General features: G+C 36.2%; 1 protein-coding gene across 7 annotated transcripts; it reads left to right on the top strand.

The window, feature by feature from the left end:
* The first annotated feature begins 1,998 nt into the window (after nt 1-1,998).
* On the top strand, nt 1,999-26,211 carry LOC129720885 (protein disabled). Of its 7 annotated transcripts, none has more exons than XM_055672770.1 (9): nt 1,999-2,222; nt 2,945-3,177; nt 12,684-12,799; nt 13,365-13,463; nt 17,339-17,890; nt 17,956-18,285; nt 18,351-21,060; nt 21,450-21,563; nt 21,631-26,211. In XM_055672770.1, exons 2-9 carry the CDS (start codon nt 3,141-3,143, stop codon nt 23,901-23,903), a joined length of 6,231 nt encoding a protein of 2,076 aa, XP_055528745.1. In that variant the 5' UTR covers nt 1,999-2,222; nt 2,945-3,140; the 3' UTR covers nt 23,904-26,211. The 7 variants fall into 7 exon arrangements, with proteins under 7 accessions (XP_055528745.1, XP_055528740.1, XP_055528744.1 ...); XM_055672765.1 differs by having other exon boundaries at nt 1,999-2,420; nt 3,101-3,177; XM_055672769.1 differs by having other exon boundaries at nt 1,999-2,420; nt 2,963-3,177.
* The last annotated feature ends 233 nt before the right edge of the window (nt 26,212-26,444 follow it).

The following is a 26,444-nucleotide window of genomic DNA, read 5'->3' as shown; positions in this document are numbered from 1 at the left end:
TAATTAACCTGATGAGGGGTCATCCATAAATTATGTAAGGATTTAGAAGGGGTATCCAAATTTTTTACCAATGCTTACGAAGAGGGAGAGGGGGATTCGAGAAAATCTCAGGTAAGATTGGAAAATTTAAAAAATATAACTTACAAAAATTAAAAAAAATAGAACTAGTTGTATTAATTATCGCTGAGATCTTATCAATTTATCCTTGGGAATGCGTGAATTCCTCCTTAGATGAATGATTATGTACTTTACTTCGTATACATAATTTTCAGTTTTATGAACTTTAACATGAAATTAACTGAGTTGGTTAAGTTGTTTTGTTTTTATTCTTAACGAATACGCCATATGCAAAAAAATTCCTCTACAAAATGAAATTTTCCCTGAAAAAGAAAATCTTACATAAAATTTGTGGGGGGGAGGGGGGGGGAGAGGGATAATATAAAATCTTACTAAGCCTTTTTACGAGGAGAGGGCAGGGTCGAATATTTCGAAAAAAGTCCTTACGTAATTTGTGGATGACGCCTAACCACTAATAATCCGCTCGCACTAAATAGTCAACAACTGTGAAACGAATTAGAGATTGTGTTGTAAAAAAAATGTTGTTTAAGAGATAATATAATTATGCGCACAAGCTACAGTTGTAAAACGAAAACAACACGGGTAAAGTTCTCGAGCACAAGGCCGCTGAATGAAATATTTTCCATTGCAACTATGGACATTGCGCAACTAATAATTTCATTAGGAAAGTGTTTTTAAATTTCAAAGTTTTCAAATGCAATGAAATTGTCAGTCTGACGCTAAGAAATTACCTGCTATTTCACATCTTGTTGAGAATGGAGTGCCCATATTACGACTCAGTCTTTCGAGCGTGATTCAGCAAAAAATCATTGCGTAACTTTCTGCAGCTGATTGCTGTTTTTATTTGTACTGAAATCAATAATTAAGTTCGTTATGCCTGGATCGAAGTTTCAGGAACGGAAAAATTAGAGATATAAGATATAAAAAATACGGAAACATGGCTTGAATGAAAAAACAGTTTACCCTCATCTTAGATTGAAAAAAAATAAAAACAGAAGGGGGGGTGAGCCAGTTATGGCAAGTGCACCAGTTATGGCTGTATCGCATTAGCGCAATGGTACCAGTTATGGCAATACTACATTTAAACTCCATAGGCCATAACTGGTTCATGCCATAACTGGTACATGTTTTAGGTATTGCCATAACTGGCGCTTCTTCCCTAATTGGTAGCAATTTCTTCGATATTTTAAATATTATATGATACTCTAAGTTATGTTTAATACATTTATTTTGTTCTAGGATCAGTTGAAGCGAAATGTGATGGCAAACAGGATTGGTTTTCCGATAAATGGCACACACATGGATTTTCGTTACACCAGAAAGTTACCTTGCCAGCCCCTTGGTCTAAGCCTAGTTTCAAATCAGATTTCTGCGTACAAAACGTAAATTTTAATTCTTATTCGATTTATTTGTTGCAGTATTTGCTGATATATGAATTTGATTTGAATTGTTAACATTGAATCCGCTGCTGACGAATTGGTCATATGAAATCAGCACGACAATTCAATCATGAAATGGAACAAGGCTTTGATCATAACAAACGATTTCTATTTCACTTGTTTCATGTCAACCAACCAAAAATTGGGTACCAGAATCGCCGATACCAGTATAAATGAGTGACAAATGAAAAATATATGCTGTTTGCCGACCACACCAGTCAGTCCCCTGGTTCTGTGGATGCCTTAAGCTTCGGTACCTAGTGATCGTGCATCCTACTAGTTCATGCGTTCATTCCTCAACGATCAGTTCAGTGGGTGGTGACTTTTCCAACCAGTAGGGTTCAATCCCATTCAACAGCCAGAGAATACCGAATCCGACTTTCATTTATCTGAGCAACGTATGTTTACCAAATGTCTAAGATAAACGTCAGCGACAGTGCACTATCAGTCAATCAGAGCAAAATTTTCCCGAATACATTTTCGCACCAATACACCAAAGTCTTCATGAACATTCAGTCATTGCGAAAGTTGGGGGCATGTGAAGCGCGCGCGTATATCGAAGGTGAAAAAGGGATGAAAATTAATGAAAATGGCAGAGAAGGTTTTGTGGATCGTAAACTGAAAATCCTTAGAACAAAGATCGCAGACGGGCGTAGTTGTGATATCTTCAAAATTAATAGCATGTAACCTGAAGGCACAGTGCATGTGAGATGGAATTTTTGTGAACAAGTGTCTTAGATGAACGATATTGTGGGTGTGAAAATTGTGGCATTTGCGAAGTTCTCTATTTTAGTTTGAAATGTTACAAACCGATAATTAGTTTGAAAATGTGTTCGAATGCTGAGCTATTTTGCAATGATTTATGCTGAATTCTCTTCCCATAACTGCATCAAACATGAATCGGTAAACGGATAGATATTATTGGCAATTTCATGTGTTCTATATAAAGCATTGGAAAAATCGATATTTGAACATACCGGTAACCATCACATCATCGTCGGTGTCGTCATTGTCGTCACTACAGACTTGACTGTTCCAATGGTTAATTGTGACTGAAAAAACGTAATTATTGATTGCATTTCATTTCGAGGAAATCTTTTGACTATGCACATGTCTGAGCAAGTTTTCAATTCTCCAGAAAACCATTGATTCATGTAGATGTTTTAAGTCTTTCCGTTTAGCATATTCTTAATGCGTTTTTCCTTGACGATGGTGTGAGATTAGATCGATAATTCCTTGTTTAAAAAGTGCAGTGAATTTTGCATTAAGACAGAATACGGAAAATACGTGTGGCACTGTGAGCAAGCATAATAGGAAACTATTAAAAAAAACATGACATTAACATAGAAAATGTTTTCACAGATTATGGAATATTATATATGAATAACGATATATTTTCCATTTAACTCAACCATACCAATAATTAGTAAAACACATGTCAAAAGGTATCCTACATTAAGTTGGAAGAAATTGCCTCATTTTTATAAGAAAAGTGATTATAACGATGACAAAAAATTAAATGTGATGTAGAAAATGTGAATAAAAGTTTTTTCTTTCATCATGGACGGATAAAAATTGTTCAGAATAGATACCAATAGTTTAGTATACCAAAAATATAGAAAAATGCAGACCCTCAGGAAGAAGACAAGCCCGCTGAAGTGTAAGTATTTGAATCAAGTGAACAATTGTCAATTTTTTCCCAGTTTCGTGGAGATTAGGGATGTTGAATACATGTCTCGCCCATTGCCGCCGAAGAGTTGCGTCAGCGTTCATTCTTTACCTCCATACATCATCCTCACATACTGTAACTTTTTTTGAGAAGTTATAGGATTTAAAAATAAAACGAATTATATTTTTTTGAGCATTAATCAATGAGCTTTACGATTCGGTGCAGCGAAATAAAATATTTCTTACCCTGGGTTAACTTAATCTATTTCAAATCTCTTTCACTGTCAGTTGGATTGCATTCCACGCAACATTTGAAATATAATAAAAAATAATGGAAATTTATACACCAAAGAAACTCAGAAGTGACAAGAAACATTTTTTGTTACTACGTTAAAATTGACTAGTTACAAGTAACAACTGAAGTTGCAGCGCTGCATCAAAAAACTTCATCATCAATAATCTAATTTACGATGTTGATTTTGTTGTTGAAACGAGTTAACGGCATTAAAAACCTTAACCATCGCTAGACGCATCTAGTGGGTGGAGCATAAAATGATGATGACAAAACAAATAAATATGAATCAAATCAAAAGTTGCTATTATGTTCACATGCTGTGTAATAGCAACTATTGCCCTGAGCAAGTCGTCAAACATGGACATCGATTTTGGCAAAGCGTCAGAGTGGCTTCTGAATAATATAGCTAAACAAGCGTAACTGGCATATATTTTCATTTCCATACTTTGACACCACAGGAACGGCATTATTATTTTGTTTTTCTCGAAACTGAGAAAACTGCATACTTTATATGACAGCAATAGACTATTTTCGTTTTTTCCCTCCGACTACTTTGATGGTTCGCTTTTGTTTGTTGTTGAACAACGGAACAAAGTTAGTTATGATAAAAAAAAATTGCTGTATCAAAGTAAAAATAAAATACAAAATTTCCAAATGGTTACAAAATATAATATACTACAAAAAGTACCTTTTTTAAAAAATCAGCCCAATCTCTCAGCTTCTGGTTCTCTAAATCTGGATTGACACGATATGAACACGTACTGTATAAATTGGTTACGTTGTGTGTTCCTCTTAATTTCACAACCTTCTGATAACAGGGTTCGCCGGTGAGTTAGTGATCGTTTAAGGTACAAAAACAGCGGCTTGGATTGGTATCATGATCTTATAAATTTTTAACACTGTGATGTGTAGCTTTACCATCACCAAATTTTGACAAAATATTTTAAAAAAGGTACTTTTTGAGATATTTAATATTTGATGACAATTTTGAAAATTTGGCACAGAAAAAAAAATGTACTTTTTTTTTCTAGAACCACACATTTTAATTAAACGAGACAGCAGTCGAGAGACAACAAGAACGGCGGTATCATAAAATGACCTTATTATCAAAAAGGAACAACTGTGAAAAGTTTCAGCGGAATCGGAAATGGTCGATCGGGATCGATTTGCGAAGTATCATTGAATGATTCCGTACATTTTTCCGTAAAAAGCTCCTAAAACATTTAAATTTTATGTAGAAACACTTTTTGTGCAAAATATTTGCTAAAACCCTTCGTATGGCGGTGGCAACTATATTGCCACCAACGAAAAAATTTTTTTGCTGCACCATATAATATAGTTTATAAGTTTTGCTTAACCGAGGACTTCCAAGAGTATCTTGCAACACTCCAAGTTTTCTAAAACTACTAGAAGTGTGCAAAATGGGTTTGGGGATTATTTTACATTCTATTTACGTTTTGCTTAACTTATGTCCCTATCGCAGTTTGCATGGCCTTATAAAGGGTTAAAGTTGGAATTATTGGTGATATTCGAAGGCCTGTTTTGTACCATGATCGAAACAGCATTGAATCAGAATCTGTACAGCTTACTTCTGAGACTTTCCCGCTTCACTTTGCCTGTGCTTGATAAAAGATGGATTTCACGTAGGTATTTCATGAAAAAGTTTTTGTTGGAAAAACTTTTTTTCCGAGAAAGTGCCCATTTTGGAATGTTAAGAATAGTTACCTAACCAGATACCTAACCAAATGCTTGAATTCAAATGAATTCGAGATAAAATGGCTATTCCCTGTTCATATCATAATACAAATTCTATGATTAAATAAAATGTTTTTTTTTATGAACTCACGTCGGATTAACTATAATTTATTGTTAAACGATATATTAACGCAATTTGTTCATGATTTAATGCGATATTATTGATGAAAATGTGACATGAAAATTTATGTACCAAAATAGGTTAAATTGTTCGAATCATGATACATTACCTTATTTCAAAAGGAATTCTCCTCTGTGATATTGTTGAGATGATACAAGAGTATCTTTTGAATGGTGTTTCAACTGTTTGAGTATTGTAGTTATTGCTTAATTGACCTTATTGCTAAATTCACAATACAATACAAGCGAATTAATTTGTACATCACAGTAATTTTCGAAACATTAAGTATATAAATCTAGAGAAACATTTCAAAAGGTCCTATCTGACATTGATGGTAATCAGAGAAAAATGAAATTGAAGTTTTGTAAATCTTTTTTAATTACCAATTCTAACAGAAACAAAATTCAATTACGTATATGATCTTTATTGTAGTGAAAGTCCGTCGTCTTCACCTCCAGTGCCTTTTTTAACGTTTTTATGCTTTTTTTCAGGTTTTATTGATGTTTTTGTTACATAGGACCTATGTTGTTTTCATTATCACATAGGACCTATTTAATAGGTCTTGTAGTAACACATTGAACCTTTGATTCAATGGATACAAAGGCTTGACAAGAACCAATTTATTATTATGATCAACGATAATACGATAGGATTGTCATAGGATATTCGAATTCTAGATACATTTCCATGAAAATATTATCAATATTTTTCCATGGAGTTTTATTTTTTTAACGAGCATTATTCTTGCATCAAATTCTTTTGTATATCAAAACAGGAATCCATTAGCCACATGATGGCAGGTGGTGAGGGTTTAATCGTCTGTGAAATGACCGTAGAAGATGAAGTAGGGTTCAAGGAGGGAAATGATAAGTGAAAGCTCATACAAGAGGATTAGAGATGTATAAATATCTGAAATAGTTAAATGATTAAAAAGCTAAGAAACGGTAACAAAACGGTGAATGTTTTATTTATTTAATAATATAAAATATCGCGAGAGAAAAAACAACGGTGACGGCGAGATGTTTGTTATCAGTGCGTAGTTTCCAATGCCAAATTTCCATCTAAAATCATATTAAAAATGATAATGTAGTATCTAGTATCTAACAATAAACAAGAATAAACTAGATTTACCAAATTCGTCTTGGCGTTGCGTAATTTGCTATACTCGTGACTATATGAACAATCACAAGAACCAATCTTATGGAGGTAAGAAGGGGAACAGTTATATGTCCCTATACCGTCGTGCGGACAACCTCCATTAGTAGGACGGTAGTGACATGGCCGAGGTTGATACTGAGCCTCGAATGACGATTCACAATCTGTGATCATATTGTTAGTTTCAATTTATAACTTAACATAAATTATGATATTAACCTTTACCTTCCAAATCAGTTGATTGCCTGGAGAGATCATTTACTCACATACTAAAACCGCGATAAAAATCGTCATGCGATTTCTGGTCTTTGGACTTCGAAGACGCAAATCAATTCTCTCGGCGGCATCTAGCAAAACAAAGTATCACAAATAACTCAAGTAATTCCGAAATAATTCTCCAAGTTACCGAGCAACAACTGAAGCTTAGACGAAGATAACTTCATTTTTCCTTTTCTTCACTTCATTTCACTGATAAACAATTTTAACATGTTTTGCAACAGTTGAAAGTGCGAGGTCCAATCTGCATCTGTCAAAGTTTTTGTTCGAATAACAGATTGGCCTACTAGTAGGTAAAAAGGTCCAATCAGAAAGCTGTGCGATATTGTGTTGCTTTTCAAATTGGACGTTTTTTTCGGATACTCTATTTTTTTATAAAAATCAAAACCAATTTTTTTTTTCACTAAGCTTAAAGACAAGGAGCTCTTCTAAATGGATACGCATAAATTGGGTTTTGTTTACAAATGTCAGATAGGACCTTTTGAAATGTTCCTCGAGAAATGTTATTGATGTGGTCCATATGATTTCGATTTTTCTGCGTTGATTTTTCCGATCAATCCTGGTGGTTGGATGAAAACAAATCGGAACAATTGGGTCAATAAAGTAAACACTATAATTAATTACGTAACTGTGTTTGGAATAGTTCTTTAAAATATCAAACAACCTAGCTATAGTATTCTTTGAGCTATTTTTCAGATACTCATTTATCAGTCATTAAAACACAATTTTTTCATAAAGAAAATAAAAAAGACATACGATCCAAAATAATTCAATATTCACATTTATATTCAGGCACGGAAAAGCCTGGAAAACAAAATTGAAAAACCAATCCTATCGAGGAAGAATTTTTCGAAATCCTCGAAAGTATATCAAGCAGTTTGACTATGTTTTGCAGAAAACCTTTAACACCCAAAAAATAGCTGCAATTCTGGTTGAATTTTTTACGTAGAACTACGTCTCTCAGAAAATTCGGTACATAGTAGAGATGGTCGGGTATGGGAAATTTGTTACCCGTACCCGAGAAATTTCCAACCCGTAGCCGACCCGAACCCGAAGTCTGGTTTGTTTAAAATACCCGTACCCGACCCAAACCCGAAAAATATTTGTTCCAATTACCCGTACCCGACCCGTACCCGAAAGAAAAAAAACGCCGAAATTGCCCGACTTGTACCCGACCCGTCCTTGATTTTGTTTTTTTTTGTTTGATTTAATTTAATTTAATTTAATTTTTTTTTCTAAATACCTGGGTACTTCGCACATTTTATGCACTGATTGTCATAGGTGGCTTCTCGAGATGAAGACCGGAGTTAGGCTAGCACCGAGTGTTCATATGAACGAATATTATTTAGCCCGGAGTTCCAGGCGATATATTCGTTCTCCTAGAATCCAGTGTAGCAACTGTCCACTCATTCGATCTGATGTTGAAAAATTTGACCATTTTTATCTCTCTGCAAAATATCTATTCATAACTATGTACGGAGCATTTGGGATTCATTTTTCGTGTTTGTTACTTCATATTAAAATTGATCAGGGATTTCAATTATTTATTTTGAATGCATACGTATGTTTCACAGAAATTTGTATTTTGTTTTCGAGAGAATAATAAAAATTCAATAGATTTTTTTTAAAGATTTATAATAGCTTCATAATGAACCAGATCAAAACAACAAGAAGAATAGGGCAAATTAACTTTTAGTGGACCCCTTTATTTTATTAACCTTATGATGCAGACTGGCTGGACAAGATGTTTCCCGATGGAAGTTTTTTGAAAATCACTCGAGTTTTCACATAAAATGAATTAATCTGGCGTTGGGCCACTAAAGGGAGGGGGTCCACTATATGTTAATTTACCCTACTAGAAAAACACGGAGAATGGTGAAAAGTGCATGTCTGATAGAGTTTAAAATGAACGACAAGTTTTTTGTGAACATCGCAGCAACCTGAAAACTAAATATTATAATAAGTTCAAAGTTAATATTGTTTAAAACTTGAAAAAATTGATAATTAACTGCATTCACAAAAACCTAATTTGGGAGTGCAAATCAAGACTATGCTATCGCTGTCAAATCGCATATATTTGCTTCGTACCAAACATCTCAATGGTCTGCGGTTTCCCTGACAGATATGAAAGCAAAACCGGCAAAAATTACATTTAACTCAAAACGGTTGCAGAAAAAACTATTCACTCTCACATTAGAGAGAGATAGCATGATTGCATTCTTTTGGTGCAAACACTACCGGCAACTGTCAGAATAAGTATTGGGCGATCTCTCGTTGAGTGAGAATGGGCGATTTCTTCTCTCATCTTTTAGATTAGCGACATTGAGAAAACACCTAGGCTTGTAAAGTTAAAAATTAAATTCTCATAATGCACGAAACTCGAATTACCCGTACCCGAGCAATTGGGAATTTTTCAAACCCGTACCCGACCCGAACCCGAAGCCTTGAATTTTAAATTACCCGTACCCGACCCGAATCCGTAAAATATTTTTTGGCGTTACTCGAAAACCGACCCGAACCCGTCGGGTACGTCGGGAAGAAAATTGTCATTTGATTATTCGGACTATTTCACTATTGCAAATTGTCAAGCCTTGTTTAAACGCAGATTTCGACCACTGGTTGGTCGCTTGATGCTTGCTTTCCAGGCCTTAGACGCGCCTATGCTTTTGCACTGGGTTGTATGTGACTTTTTTTGTGGCTCCATTTCCATTTCGAACCCACTGTGGTTCCAATATTTTGCTTGTTATTTTTCGGTCATAGAAAAATGGAGTCTTTTCAAAGGCCTGTTGCTTTTCCTTGCACGGTCACCAGTATTATATACCGGGAATGTAGTCATCGGGCTATATGATATAGCCTATACACCTTTCCGATCGAGCCCACACATTTTTGTAGGTACAAGGTGACGTAAAAAATCTCAATCGAAATATTTTCTTTATAAATAAACTTGTTTGCTCCGGTCTTTTACTTTTCATATTACAACTCAACCCGTGTTTAAACGCAGACTTCAATTGATCGTTTAATGCTCACTTTCCCTTACACAGTCGATCGAATTATATACCTAGTTAACCGGGAATGAACTATTTATATAAGGACCTGCTTCTGCTCACCCAGGCAGGAGAGCATAACTAAATCATAACTCATCAATAACATATTTAGCTATGAGAACTTATCGTGTTATTTAAAAGATATTCACGTTTCGTACCTACATGGATATGAAAATATTATAAAATTTTGATATCATATCTCGATATGCCTTTAATAAGATATTTGAGTTTCTTTCAAAATATCTCATTAAAAGTAAGTTTTTAAGTGAAAATTGTTCATTAATGATTAGTCATAATATATTCAGTTATACATTTAGTGTTCAATAACTTGAAAATATCTGAATCGATCATTTTTGTGATTTTTAGTACAAATTATTGGTTTGTTATTGAAATATCAAACTTTGCTATTCATATAGTCTTGGAGAAACAATATTTTGGTATTACTTTTTGTTACTTCATCAATTATGTAAACTATTTTGAGATCAAAATGAGATGTATTTCCAATATCTGTTTATGATATTATAATAATATTTTCTCCTTCTCGGACAAACCAATCATTTTACTAGTGGATGAATATTAACATGTGCAAATTGAAATTCGGTAGCACTTCAACTCCTCTTTTGCACAAAATTTATAAAATAATCACTACCAGCAATGTAAGAAACAACCTTGTGTAGTTTTAGGTCAACCTTGCGGTAGTGGCCTTTTGTTCTTTATTCTTTAATGTATTTAAATTAATTATTGTGCATTTTTTGACGACAGTACATGATTATGTGCGGACGACCTTTCCAAATAAGAAAATATTTTTCTTGTGTATTACAGGTTGAAAGGAAAAAGTTGTGTTCTCCGTTTGAGTCGTGCGAGATTGTTATCATTTGCCATTTTGTTTATTTATCGAGAAAGTTTGAGTATAATGAATGCAATGACAAAAACTTGACTGGATAGAAAGAAATAAAACAAATGTCGATAACACCAAGAACAACACATACAACACACATAAGGAAACTCGTACACGCCGGAAATACGCTAGAATTGTGGTTTTCTGGGAAGCAGCCCATTTGGGGAAATATATTCGGGGGAAATATCAAATTCGGGATTTCGAGGAGTTGTTACACAATTTTACACCGGTTTTTCAGTCATTGTCAGATCCCAATCAAAGTCAAGATTTTCAATATTAATTTTTTTACCATTTTTAATTATTTTTAATCTCTTTTTACCATTTTTTATTATTTTTGTCGTTAGTTTTTGAACAATGCATTAGAATGTTTTTTTTTCTTATGGGATCATCACTACTACCAAAAAGGTTGATATATTATTGCCTTTCTCCTAGTTTTTTAAAGAAATGCTGATTTAAAGAAATTAAAATTATTTGCTAATGAATAACTCAGGCTATTTTGTATGATCAAATTAATAGTTGCCTCAAGGTGCTCATTTCACCCCAAATACCCCTAACTCGATTTCTCCGTGTAAATTTCAAACCTGAGTTGAATAAAAATTAATTTTCCATCTTTTCCAGATGAAGATTCAACCCTCTAGTACCCAGTTCCGCCTTCAGAAAGTCTTCAGTTAAACCTCTAAGAAGCTTCAATGAGAACTTAAAAAACGTTCATAAAGCTTCATAGTGATTTTTTCGTAGTCCGTCTAAAAACTTATTTGGGCACTAGAGGGTTAAGATTTATAGATTGCCTTTTGATGTAATGATTATTTAAAATTTAAACTATTAAATGCTTAGCCTTAGAGAAAATCACCGTCATTAATCGACTAAATGATTGCACGATTCTAAACGTCCTCTTACCACTAACAAACTTAATGCATTATACTCAAAGCTATACGTCTACGCTGCTAGTAGTATCCTTCAATAAAGCATTTACCCTTAGCCACAAAATAAAACATAAATCTTTGACTATACGGTACTTATTCATGGACAAGAAGTTTAAATACGCACATAAAAGAAACACCCACACAGTTCACGCTGCTGTTAACCGTCGGCTCGTGTATGGGTTATATTGAATGAACCTAGGAATGTATGCTTCATTCATTCAGGAATACTATTGTAGCCGTCGAATCTAATAAAGTTCAACTTTGATTCTCATCGCCATTCGAGAATCAAACGTCAGACAGCTGGGACTTGGAACGAGTTAAAGAAAATGAGTGTACAAACGAATCAAACTGTGAGATTTTTTGCATAAGGATATGGTTAAATTGTTTCTTAAAGTACAGTAGTGTTTGAAGCTGTATGTTGTGCAAACCGCACTAGCGAATCTGATGTGACCGGTATTGATCAAGTGCTGTATGTTTTGTTTGTGTTCAATAACGCATTCAATCACTGTCTCGTCTGCTGGGATAGTCAATATGACTGGGAGAGGTTCAAATTTGTTCTGTACCTCGAAAGCAATATGATAATCATCAGCGCTATACGCTTTGATGGGATACCTAGCAACACAACAGACCAAATGTTGTTAAAGGACATAATGGCTTAGCAGTTTTATGCCAAATTATACTATAGTTGTTGAATCAAGTCGTAAGCTAACTATGCGACGCCATCCAAATTAATACCAATATAGTGTCAAATATGTATAAAAAACTTATATAAAAACGTTTAATGCAATTTTACATCAAGTGACAAAAGGTGAAGGTGGATGTGAATTTTGCACCCTTCAAGCTGGATTGAACAGAGAACACAAATTGAAACATTGCAGTCGCACAAAGATTTCAATACATTCAGCACAGTAGTGAGAACAAGAACGTCACGATGTTGAAAAGTACGATGTTATTTTTTTATTCAAAATAAATAGTAAACTGTCATGCCATGGCTCATTGGACTAAATTTCTGTTTCTTCTTTTTTTCTTAGACCGGAATGAACCAGGACGGTTCTTCGGGGACGGAGTGAGCTTCAAGGCCAAACTGATTGGCATCCTGGAGGTCGGCGAGGCCAGGGGAGATCGTATGTGTCAGGAAGCATTACAGGTAGGACTATTTTTAGCTACGAATTCGTTTAAAGAGTGCACTCACACAATACGGACACCAGCTCTGACAAACTAGACCGAGAGCAACACTCGAGTGAAATTGATCCTATTTAAATCTATATCAACAGCAGAGTGAGCGGAGCAGCCAAAGCGAAACAGAAGGCAAATTATTCCGCGCACGATGCGAAATAGTAAATAAAGTACTTAATCATTTTAATGAAACTGCAGTCATTGAACAAACGTAATTTTACGCATCAACGATCAGGATGTACAAAAGCGAAAGAGCAAAGCGCCTTGTGCTCACTAGGAACCTTCAGCGCGTTATTCGAAATCGTTATCATTTTTTTTTTGTGCGTTGCAATCTGTATAGGCTTGTTAGAAATCTTAACTGATGAGGTCATGAATCACAGTTGAATTCTAATTAGCAACCAGGAAAGTGTGGTTATTTATTTAAAAACCTGAATGTTTATACATACAGAAATATACATTTGTCGAATTCGATCAGATCTTAGCTAAACAAATATGTTTGGAATATAATCTAATCTGCAGATTTATATGTTTTACAGGATCTCAAAATGGCTATTAGAGCGGCTGGAGAGCACAAGCAAAGAATCACGATACACGTTACCATTGATGGATTACGGTTGAGAGATGAAAAAACCGGGGTATGTATATGAAACTTAATAATTGTTAATTTCGTTAGGTCTAATTGTATGTTGGTTACGACGTATTAATGTTTACCGCAGTGATAGCCTTAGAGTTAAATGGGCTGTAAAGCTTTACACGGCTTTCTGGTTTTTATGTGTCGGCTGAAGAAGGGTATTTTTCAGAGCAACACGCGATTTTGACAAAATGTTTATCGTTGTCCTTCGTTTTTCAAATGAAGAATAAACTGTCATTCAATAGATCTCGAGTAGTTTTTTATCCTTTATTCCAAAATCGAAGGACAACGATAAACATAATTCAAAAATCACGTTTTGTTCAGAAAACACATCTTTTTCAAATGATATTTAAAAAATATGAGGGTATGGGCCTCAAAGCACAAAAGCAGATTTGACGTAGGATTCCGAACTGTATAATACATTGAATTGATGATTCATTGCCTTCTAAACAGGTATGCTAGTTCTTTTTTGCTAGTGATTATTTTTTTCTAAAGTTTGCATCGAATGTAATACCAGTTGACATTGTTCTCCAATGAAAGTTTCCTCGCAATCATTAAATCTGTTTCTCTAACGTCTGTGTTAGGAAAATATCTCTTCAGTATTAAGAAAACTGGACGAAATTTGCAATGAACGTTGCATTAGAAAAAAAACATCTACCAATACTACGCGGAACTGACGATTGGTCGATGTGAAAATTTTTATCGAATGCGATGCTATTTGGTTGACATTGCTCGCCAAAGAAAGTTCACTAGAAATCATTCAATCTAGCTTTCTGATGTCTGTGTTAGGGAAACAAAACAAAAGCAAACAGATTTTCAGTACATAGGAAAACAAACACAATTTTCTAAAATAAAGGTTGCACAAATAGCTGTGAATGAGCCAACACGAAGACACGAGCTGATAAAAATTCCACATAACGAAGACATTATAGGGTAAGAACATATTCTAAGCAGCTTTACGAACCGCTTGTGTATTCAGACGAAATACTCGAAATGTGTTGGGTGAAACTCAAACAGTAGTATATCAATCTGTTCTCTATCGTTTCCTCTGTCAGAACTTGTCTCAGAATGTAAAACTTAGTTAGCAAACTTTAACAATCATCAATCAAAGTTACCAATCGAGGGACACTATTTCAATCACCCTGAACCTGTTTTAAGCAGTTTCCACCTGTTTTGCAGGCGTTATTTTCAGCACCTGAAGTGGCTCCTGAATGGCTGCAATATAGGTCGATTTGTTTCAATTGCAATTGTTCACAGATTTCTTTGTGATTAACGGTATTTTTTATATTTGTAAGACAGCTAGACAATCAAAGTTTTCGTTTCCATCATTGAAATTTTCGATATTGATCAAAATGCAGGAGTTTGAGGCCTGTTTTCTTCGACTGATTAAAATAGGCGCTACTGCTTAAGCCGTTCCCTACCCTACACTTTCTGCCGATGTGGAAATTTCACTCAATGTTATGCATTATGGTTAGTCAGTCAATGAAAATATACTCGCAATCATTTGCTCTACGTACCTACCTTCTACCTGTACGTGTCAGGGAAATAACTCGTTGGTGTACCTTTCTAATGTTCGTGTCAGGGAATTAAATCTTTAGTACAAAGGAAAGCAAACGTGCTATGGAGATTGTACATGATTTCTTACCGTGAGAGCATCTCCAATAGACTCTTCATTACAAAGGACAGCAAACTCAAATAGCGCATACAATCGTACACACAGACGGCAAATGATAACTAAAAATAATCGCTGAATCCAATGGTGGTCCATTGCCTTCTTCGCTGCACCACAGGTAGTTTCGCCGAAAGTTATGCTCGAAAGGTTCGCATATCTAGCCTGATTTGATTTGATTTTTATTAGAGAGCCTTTAACCTGATGAATCGTTCAGCTTCTAACAGCCAATGATCGTATACTAGCTATCATTTGGTCTACCTTTTTGATGTCTGTATTGGGGAAAAAAGTTAATCGTATGGAAACACATACCAAATTGACATACCAATGCTACTTTTTAAACTGCAAAAAATTGGAATTGAGTCTGGTCTCCTGAAGTGGATTGAATCATATTTAACAAACAGGCAACAAATAATAAAATTTAATGGAAAAAAGTCAAATCCCATTCAAGTTACTTCAGGTGTTCCCCAAGGCTCCCACTTAGGACCACTTCTTTTTATTTTGTACGTAAACGACATTTCCTTCATCCTCAAAAATATTAAAGTTCTAACATATACCGACGACATGAAGCTGTTTTTGGAAATAAAAAGTCAAGAAGACATCAATGTATTTCAGAATGAAATCCACACATTTTACATCTGGTGTAAGAAAAGCCTACTTGAATTAAATGTAAAAAATGCAATGTAATATCCTTTAGCAGAAAACTAACAACGCCCAAAATTGTAATTGCGTTAGGGGATCAGAATGTGAAGAAATGTGATAAAGTTAGGGATTTAGGAATAATCTTAGATTCTAAACTTAATTTCATCGACCACTATAACACTATCATACACAAGGCAAACAACATGTTAGGGTTCATCAAACGCTTCTGCTACAATTTTCAAGACCCGTACACTATCAAAACTTTGTATATTGCCTATGTGAGGTCAACACTGGAATACTGTAGCATTGTGTGGTCTCCTCGTCCTGGCGTACATGAAGAAAGAATAGAATCAGTACAAAAGCAATTTCTACTATATGCTCTTCGTAAGCTAGGTTGGACCGCACATCGTCTTCCGTCATATGAAGCACGCTGCATGTTGATTGACATTCAAACATTAAAAGAACGGCGAGAGTACGCGATGGCTTCATTTGTAAACGATATCGTTTCGCAGAACGTTGACTCAGCAGTACTACTTTCTAAATTGAACTTTTATGCACCCATTCGACAACTTCGACACCGTAGTTTATTTGCTCTTAACCATCATCGTACGGAATACGCCTATAAATAGTATGATGAATTCTTATAATCAACACTGCGAAGCCATTGACTTTACGATGTCCCGGTATAAACTAAAACAGTATTTCAAGTCCTGAGGCTGAGGACACAAAATTAATTTGTTTTATGTTCGTGTATAGTTTAGAAATTATTGTAACCAGTCTACATATATGATTGACGAAATAAATAAATAAATTAAAAAAAAAAGAAAAAGTGTGTGGATATTTGACCCATAAACTTTCCCGTAATTTTCACCATGCAACAAGAAAATGGTGGCGATAATTATCATATTATGAAAATTTTGTATATTTTAACTTTCGAACGACATAATAATTATTGAATTCGGCACAGTTTATTGAGAGCTATTAGCATTTGAAAACTTTTATTCTGTTAACAAAAAACGTTACATACTCATCTCACAACATACTATATACAGTACCGAAAAAATGAAATTTACAACTAATACAAATGAAAGCACATAATGGTTTCTAGCACATAAAGTGAAAAACATATACAATTTCACACCGTTAATAATGCACAATACAGCACCGTTTTAAACCATGTAAATTTGTACGTTAAGTGATATAAATATTAAGCTTTGAATATAAATATGCATGCAAATTAAAAATATATTCATTTAAATTGCATGTGAATATAATGCCACACGGAATATTACATGGTTTCCAATGCTCCATTTATGTGCATTTGAACAAATGTAATTTTTTTTACTGTGTATAGTGAAGAAAAACGTAATCCTACGTCAAAACGGGTATAGCTATACATCTCAATTACGAGAAATATCACTGATAAATAAGCAGTTGTTATTTGAAAAATAAAATTGTGGATTTTCATTAGTTATGGATAAAAAAGTCTGCATTTATAGCGCGAGGAAAAAAACTGCCGATTGTTGAAGAATAAATATATTCAATACTAATAAATGCTACTGTTACAGGACTCTCTCTACCATCATCCAGTGCATAAAATATCGTTTATCGCGCAGGACATGACGGATTCGCGTGCATTTGGCTATATTTTTGGATCACCCGATAGCGGACATCGATTTTTTGGAATTAAAACAGACAAAGCTGCCAGCCAAGTGGTGTTGGCTATGCGCGATCTGTTCCAAGTCGTGTTCGAATTAAAGAAGAAAGAAATCGAACTTGCTCGGCAACATATTCAGAGCAAAATCACTGCTCACGAACATCAAGCTGTAGCCATGTCCGTGAAGAGTTCTAATATCGATGGTCACGGCAAAAACTTGTCAAGTGACGGTGCGACTGGATCACAAACTAATTTCAGTCTAGGAAGCAGTAGTATATCGAAAGTGAACGTTAAAAGTGAAAAGTCTCCGGAATCCGTTGCCGATCTTGTGGATCTAGAACAAGAACTTAGTTCGATTCAACGAGGAATCACACAGATGGAAAGGATAACTCCTAATGAAGTCCCCACGAAAAATGTTATCGATGATGACCCCTTCGGTGATTCCTTTACTAACATTCCACCGGTAATTGTTTCTAGAGATAAAATAAATCTTTAAGTGTGAGCTATAAATTTTTGTTTTCGTAACAGGCATATAACCTTTTACCACCTCCGGAATCAAGTAAACGACATCTAAAATTATCACACAGATCAACAGAAAACCTGCCTGTTACAGAGCCAGTGCCTGTCACATCATCTTCATCTCCACCTATTCCTCCTGCACCGTCAACACCAGCTGGACAAACTACTATGATTCTGCCGCCTCCGAATAGCTCAACTCCAGGCCCTACTTTATCATCGAGTAACTCAATCCAGAACGATGACTGGCTAAACTCACCACCAAATACGTCACGTTTTGATCCTGATCCTGTTAAATACTCTGATGAACTAAACCTTAAAGATTTAGACGAAGGTTTCAAGGTAAGAATTGTTAATTTATTCAACGGAAACGCACAACCTAATAATTTTTTTCTTAATAACTACAGTCATCATCGAGTGCTCCCCAACCATCTTCTTACACCGATGTTTTCACAGACCTAGATCCGCTTGGGACGGGTAAAATTAAACCGTATATAGACAAGAAATATTTCTTTCAAGAGTTGAAAAATCCTCCAAAGAAGGTGCTCAAGGATTTGTCTGGTGTGGACAGTACTTTTAATGCAAACTTTTCATCGGAAGACCAACAACGTCAATCACCCCAATCACTTTCTGCTGGTACAAACGTACCCTCTTCAGGTAGTGGAGAAATTTATAAGTCTTCACAAGAAAGTAAGGTGAAGGAACCATTGGACACAGAGTTTCTCGACCCCTTTGCCAATAAAGTGGCGGACCCATTCATGGAAGATGATGATTTTTCCAAGCTGCATATTGATCCATTTGATATGCATTTTTCCCGTACATCTTCTCCCAGACAAGCAGAAACTAAATATTCAGACGATTGTCCTTCTAAACCGGTCACAAAATCTGAAGAAAATAGATTGGATGACAGTCCAGTAGCTTACAATGGGCCGCTTCAAGTTACTCTCCCCCCGGAAAGTTGGGCAAGTTATATAAGTCAAAAACGCCTAGAGCGCCAGAATTCCGATTCTACACCTCCTGGAATCACAAGTACAGCACGGAATCGACCAAACGTGTTCAAGCAGAATACGGTTGATGTGATATCCAGTATTAGTAATAGCTCTAAAAAAATGAAACCCAATCTTTTCGGGCAAAAGTTTTCAAAAAGAGACTCAAACAGTATAAATATGCGACGTTTGCAAGAAAGCGATTCGTTAAGCGAGAATGAGGCAGCTCCAGAGCCTCCTCCACGTCCTGATTCAGGATCGCACATTGAGCCACCTCCACTCCCTCCTAAGAAACAGTTTGCTGATATTGTGATACGGCCCACACCTCGAATAGGCCCTTCCGTCACTGCCGGATCTTCAATGGGATCAGACGGCGCTAGCAAAGAACGCTACGATTTTGTTGGTGCGAAATTCGAACTACGGCACCAATCTGCCAGTGATAATGCTCCCCCTTTGCCCTTACCGTCAAGGAAAGTGAACAGGAGTGATGGTTCTTCGCCGGGACGTCCTTTCAAAAAGCTCAACGAAGAAGATGATTATCTGCAACCCATTTCAACAAGATCAGAAATTCCAACGTTGTTACCTCCACCACAACGGAAGGAAGCTTCTAAAACACGAGCCGCGCGCAAATCTGAGACCGATCCACGAAATCTCGATGAACCGACTCCTCCAGCTCAGTCTAAGTCTCCTACCTACAGAGATAAAGACTCACTGTTGCCAGATATTACCCTCAGTCAATTATTAACACTAGGCATCGATGAGCTGGCTATAAAACTAAATGTTCCCGTAACCAAACTTAGCACTATGACATTGGTAGAACTGACCTCATATCTTTCCGAATTTATTGAAAACACTAAAAATTCGCCCTCATCGGCCACATCGTGGAATCCAGAAGCCGAAACTAACGATTCGCCCGTATTCAAAGTTAACTTTGACGAACGTAGTGATGCTACATTCGTGGCCAAGTTCGACGATGATTTTGGCGACGAAAATACATTCGTAGCTAATTTCGATAATATGAACTTACAGCCAGTGCAACCCACTACCCAGCCGGTATTCAGCGGTCCCGTAATCGACAAATATGCAGTGTTCCGGGAAATAATTGAAAAAGAAATTTGTCCAACTCAGGAATCACCAGTAAACGACCACGAAAAAATGGTCTCTGAAATGACATCGTTAGATTTCGACAAAGAGGTAGCTAACGAGATGACACGTTTATCCCCTAACATAATAGCAGAACAACTCACTGGATCACCTTCCCAGTCACAAATGTTTTCGGCAACAAGTCCACCGTCAATGCCAATGACCAAAATTGACACAAAGATAACTGAAGTTATTGCACATGCCAAAGATCGATACGCCGCTTTGAGAGATATCATACTGGTAGAGGATCTTTTCGAGAAACCACAACCAACACATCATTCTGCATCTACCGCACCGATAGCTCGTATGGAATCTTCCTCGTTTGAAGATCGAGATACCGAGGATGAACACAAGTTTGAAGCGAATTTCGAGGATATGCCTCAACATGAAAGCCATTCTCCCGAAATCAACATTTCCGATGCCGACATTAACGACGAATTTCATATACAGCATACTCATCCAGTATTACCGGGTTTAGAACCACAAGAACCTCAAAATCTGAGCTTTCGAAACACACCGAAAGAGGATTTGGAAATCGATGTGTTTATGCAAAAAGCAGCATCGAATTTATCTCTTCATAGCACTGGGCAGTTATCACCAGCCCAGCAAACAATTGGAGGCCTTACGGTAATATCCCCACAACTGCAAAGTACATCCACATCTCCTAGTCGGCCAATGATGACAAAATCTCCAGTCAACGCTGCCGTTACAGAAGATGGTTCTCGACAGCAAAACATGTCCGTAGAAAAATTGACAAAGGCTACTCTCAATGATATGAGCACTTCACCAATCCAACTATCGAAATCTCCGTTGAACAAGAGTCCAATTATAAGCTCACCCCATCGGAAAACTTCGGCGGGCGTAACCAGCATTGAAACGAATGTCAATGTCGGAATGAAAATGAAAACCGATTCACTGCAAAAACGGTCATCTGGTTCGCTAAGTGGTGATGGTGGAGAATCTTCTCCCGAAGCGGAGCGAACTAAAGGTATAATTAACATCTTCTTTTATATTATATTTATTTCCTTATTTTCCAACCACTTTAATGTCAACGTTTGCATCGAAAAAACAAACTGAACTGAATGTTTTCATAGAACAGTATTGTATTCTAAAATGAGATTTCCGTTTAAATTTCGACTAGAAAATCACCTATTAGCAGATATGTACGCGTTTTTCAATTGTTACTTATAATACTCTTCTGGCAAATGTGGACAATCCAAGTACAATCTGAAGAAAACTGTAAGAAGCAATAGAAATTCCATTTTTTTGCTTTGTTTAAAAAAAATAGAAACCTTGTTTTCTTTTTAGAATTTGTTTATGAGTCATAACAAACTATGTTTATGAAGACTAATAACTGATGTCCCCTATTTATTTTAGATTGTAAAACATCGAAACTTACACCAACTAATACGAACGAATCATGGGCAGTGTTTGATCAACCAGAACCAGCACCTACACAGAGAAAGGCTGATGCGATACGTCAATCAAAAGGTAAGGAAAGCGAACTTTTGTTAGTTTCAGGAATTATGAAGCTATTGATAACTTCTTCGATTAATAGAGAAAAATGGCCCGGAATCACCTTGTTCGTCAGACCCTAAGGAAGAGTGGAAAACTGAGCGGGATTATGGAAGGCGTTGGCCTAACAAAGGACATACTTCATCTTCATCGCGTGATGTTTCTCCATGGGACGAAGATGGTCCTGACTTTCGGAAACGCCCACCATGCCACCATCCACCAACTGCAGGTGAACGCTATCATCATCCCAGGATTCCTCCAAAACGTATCAATTCAAACGATGAAGATTACGAAGATGAAAAGAAAGAACGCAGCGATCGTCGGCGTCGTATGAAAGGGCAAATGAACTCTAGGAGTCGTGAAAACTTTGAAGATGAACACTGGTCTTACGAACATCCCAATTGGTCACCAGCAGAGGATGAAGAAAGACCTGATCGATCTAGGTCCTTCGATAGAAATGCCTACGAGCGAAGTACCTACGGACCACCGTATGAGAAACGGGAACCGAAGAGCCTGTCGCAATACGATAGGAGAGACTACAAGAACTACGACAAAAGAAAGTATTATAGAGAACGGGGTAGGCCCAATTACGAGTATGATCCATACGACGAAGGATATGATCAACGAATTATGAAAGGTAGAGTCGATTACGAAGATATTTATGAGCGGGCACCTCGAGATTCTAGGGTAGCTAGGGATTACTTCTACGATAGAGACAGAAAAAGTTTTGATCGCGATAGTAATGATTCATACGAGAGGAAAAGTTTTGGAAGTGGTGATATTTATGGTAGTTTAGATAGTCGAGGAGATTATCGCGAAAGGGAACGTTATTTATCGTTGGATAAACCACGACCACTACGGCGGGGAATGAGAAACACTGGCAGTGCAAGGTTGGATGAACCAGATCTGGACTCCGAGGGTGATCTTATTGGTAATAGACGGGGAGATCCAAGCAATATACATCGCTCTAGTCAAAATATTCGAGGTAAGCTAGTAGTAGATGACGATGTTTGGGGAGTAACCATGGGTGGCAAACCGGGATGGAAGAGGCCTTCCAGTGCGACCGAACAAGAAAGACGGTATAATGAAAGTAGAAGAATGATGCTTAACACTTCACTTGCTGGTTCTGATGGCGAAAGAGATCGTCGATTCCGTAAGAAAGGAAGAACTCGGTCCAAAGAACCGGACGTACGACCAGGCTATGCCACAATGCGTTATCCATCACGAACTAAGGAAGATTATTTTGATTTTGAGGCGGATGCGAGGGTGGCTGCCGGCGGAGGTGGAGTTTACGATAATGATGATGATGAAGAAGTTGGCAACAATAAGATGATAGGTGGAAGCATCGATGACAGTCCATCATATTATGGACGGCGGCAACCGTCAGCTCATTACAAACAAACCACTCCACGATCGGAAGCAAGAACGCTTAATGACACACTGATTGCACAAGAGGCTAAAAAAATGTCTCGGTACGAATACGAAGAAGAAGCTATACGACGAATGAAAAAAAGCAACAGCCGTGATTTATATTTTGAAGTAGAAGAAAAAGAACGGTTTGGTAGTAAGTTTGGCTCAGGAAACTTCGAATCGGCTACTCCGCCAAAGAGTGCAAAACATGTACGAATGGAGTTTGAGTTTGATGAGCTGAGTGATACTCACCAGTCAAACTTCGAAGGCGGTGATGGTTTTGAGAGTGACTTTAACTCTCCTCCAGCACCACCCGCCGCACCTATTCAGACTTCTCATCACAGTAGCAAAGCATTCCGTTTTTCTAACGATTTTTCGGAGAAAGATCCTGGTCGTCATTACCAAAGACATCAGGCTCAAGGCTATGCAGGCTTCGAAGCAGATTTTGCAGCACCCGCACGAGGGGCTCCTAGTTCTCAGGCTGCTTCGAAGCTGCGATTCAATGAGAACGTTACTGTATCCAAGTTTAATTCCGAAACGAGTACAGCCACTTCACATATGTTTGAAGATGATTTTGCCGGACGTTCCGATAACGAACTAGAAGATCAGTGGACACCGGATATGCATGCTCCGGTAACAGGCACAAATGGTAACAAAAAAATCTTGAAAACATCAAACCAGCAGCAAACGCATACACAACAAGATAATATTCGAAAATCAGATAGTGTCAATATTTTTGCAAAAAAGGTTGACGATCCCTTCGAAGATGATGATTTTTTCGCATCTGGTACGTCCAGCAGTAAAGATCCATTCGAGGGCTCAGCAGGTGCTGGTCCAATCGACGAATCGGGTGAAGGACAATCCGGTTGGGATAGAAATTTCGCAAATTTTGACGATAATATCTGATTACTCGGTAGCCTGATGATGAACAGTAACATACTCAGTCGTCAGTTCAATCGGAATCTCAGTCAGCGCCAGCAATATCAGTACTGTTGCCAAAGCGAAAATCAGCGGTATTCGCTGGCGAAGGATCTTAGAAAGCTTTACATGCGCATCAAGCATTTAAATAGGTATGAAGTATTCGTTTAGACGTATAAATTGTTATTTTTTTCAATGATGGCCGACTGATTGATTACTAGATTTTACCTGTATTACATTTATTTAACGTAGAGTGATTTTAATGACTGTATAATTTTTAAACATATTGGTTAGACATGAAAGAGCCAAGCGGCTTCAAAGTGAATAGCAAAAACAGTTATTCGAATAGGTCCTAGCCAAATCAAGTATATAGAACCTGAAACAACTCCCTAGAGTATCAGCTTCACAATTCTACATGAACAGCGAATTATTCTAATCGATACAATACATTTCTTTCTGCCTAAAATCATATACTTCATGTGTTGGTATAGGTTTTTCTTTTGCATACGTTCGCAGAGAGGATCGACCAAAGATCTCAATTGAATTTAATGTGATTTGCACTGATTTGTTTGATCAAGTATGTACACCGTCATGTCAAGTCTTAAATTTATAGCTGTGAAAATATGAAAAGATATGCCAGGGCTGCCATAAAAAATATGAACACCCTAATACTAGTATCCTATATGATATATGTACGACGCTGTAGAATCTAAAAGAAATCCTCTAGTCATTTCATTCGATACTATAATCATAAATTAAGCAATATTTGGTTGTTTTATGGTTGTCTATGAAAATTTGTAGGTAATATAATTAGTTACATGATAAGCTTAGATTTGATTATATTTATTCACTTACGTGATTTTAATTTTCAGTGTAATCTGATACTGAACCAAGCGCTTAAGTCCCAATAATCATAATTATTTTGAAACTTATAGAGAATTGCAAAGAAGTGGCTTTCATTTCTTTATGTTTTTTTCATTCGCTCAACGGTTTCACTTTGTAGAACCGAAATTTAAAAGAAGCTTCGTATAGAGACATTGTAGAGCTGATTCATATAAACTTTAATATTACTGAATCAATTATGGTTTCGTCTTTTGTTGTCCCATTTCTATGTAACAGTTTCTTAGCAAGAGAACACTCACTAGCTAATAAATTATTATCTTACTGTATTACATCCCATTGAACGGCCCTGCAATTACTTTAAACCAGGCTTTCTTCGACTTTCGGGTCTGTGAGTGAATGTAAATAAATAAAACAAATGAAACTATCCTTATTTGAACGTGTGTGAACAGAAAATTATTTCTGTACAAACCTCTCGAGAAGGTAAGCGAATAAGATTATAGAAGAAGCTGGTAATCCCGAAATGTTCAGAGAAGTTGGCACCGAGATAACACACCTTAAGCTGTATGAGTGGAAATAATAGTGTGAAAAACATTCTATCACGCTGAATAAATGCACATCATTTAGACCTGTTTTAATAAGCTTTGTTGAGGAAAATGTGTGAATGCTTTTTCCAGAAACTGTATTATTAACATTACATAACCATTGTAAACTTTTGACGTTTTCAGTTATCATGAACGATGGAATGTATAATACATTAAAAAAGATGTCGTCATCTAAGCGTTATGACTGATAAAGCATTCGCATGAATTGGAATACTCTAATGAAACAACTTCCATCATAAATTATCGGTTTTCTTCTCAGTAGGTTAGAAGTAGTTTACTTGAACAAGCAGATATTATAGTTCCTACCAAGTCAGCACTCACGGCACATAGAAACGGCGGAAACGGAGGGTTTTGAAAGCTCTATTAGAGAATACGAAAACTAAAAAATACATATATCATTTGAGGATATGTTAACAGTATTTTTGCTTTTTTCGATACATTTTACTCATTTGTAACTTCATTGAATGCAACTTGTTAGGTCTTTCTGTTAGTGTTATTACTGTTGCATGCAAAAAATAGAAAACATCAAAGGCGTGAATGATCAAGATTCGAAAATAATCTGTAAATTTGCTTTGTATATTTTTTGTACAATATTTATTGAAGTATCATTTAATGATATCATGCAAAATGATACTAAATGTAATGAGAAACACAAAAAATATCTAGAAACTACAATTCATGTAGATGTTCGAAATACACAAATACAACCCAGTTACACTAAAAATTAAATAAAAACCAATTATGGTTAGCGATCGCAGATAGATAACGAATCGTCACACCTAATGTTGATTTGAAAGAAATATTAAAACGAATAAAGTATGTAAGATCTCAATCCATACTCAAACCGATAACGAGTTTCATTGCTTCGCTGTGAGAACCTAAAATAATTCTTTTACGTTTTTTTCAATCTTAATAGTTGTGTTTGAATGAACTAGGATTTTCAATTTAATGTGAGAAAAGCGCAATTTAAGTAGGGATACCATCTGACGAAGTAAGAAATCAGGACACCTTTTCTTGGCACACATTTGACTTAGCCATTCTATTCTTCGATGTATGAGCAAATATAACACGTAATAAAACTCTT

This window comes from Wyeomyia smithii, chromosome 2 (genome assembly GCF_029784165.1).
Source record: "Wyeomyia smithii strain HCP4-BCI-WySm-NY-G18 chromosome 2, ASM2978416v1, whole genome shotgun sequence".
Classification (NCBI taxonomy): Eukaryota; Metazoa; Arthropoda; class Insecta; order Diptera; family Culicidae; genus Wyeomyia; species Wyeomyia smithii.
Note: the sequence above shows the minus strand (reverse complement) of the source record. Positions and strands in the feature narration are given on the sequence as shown.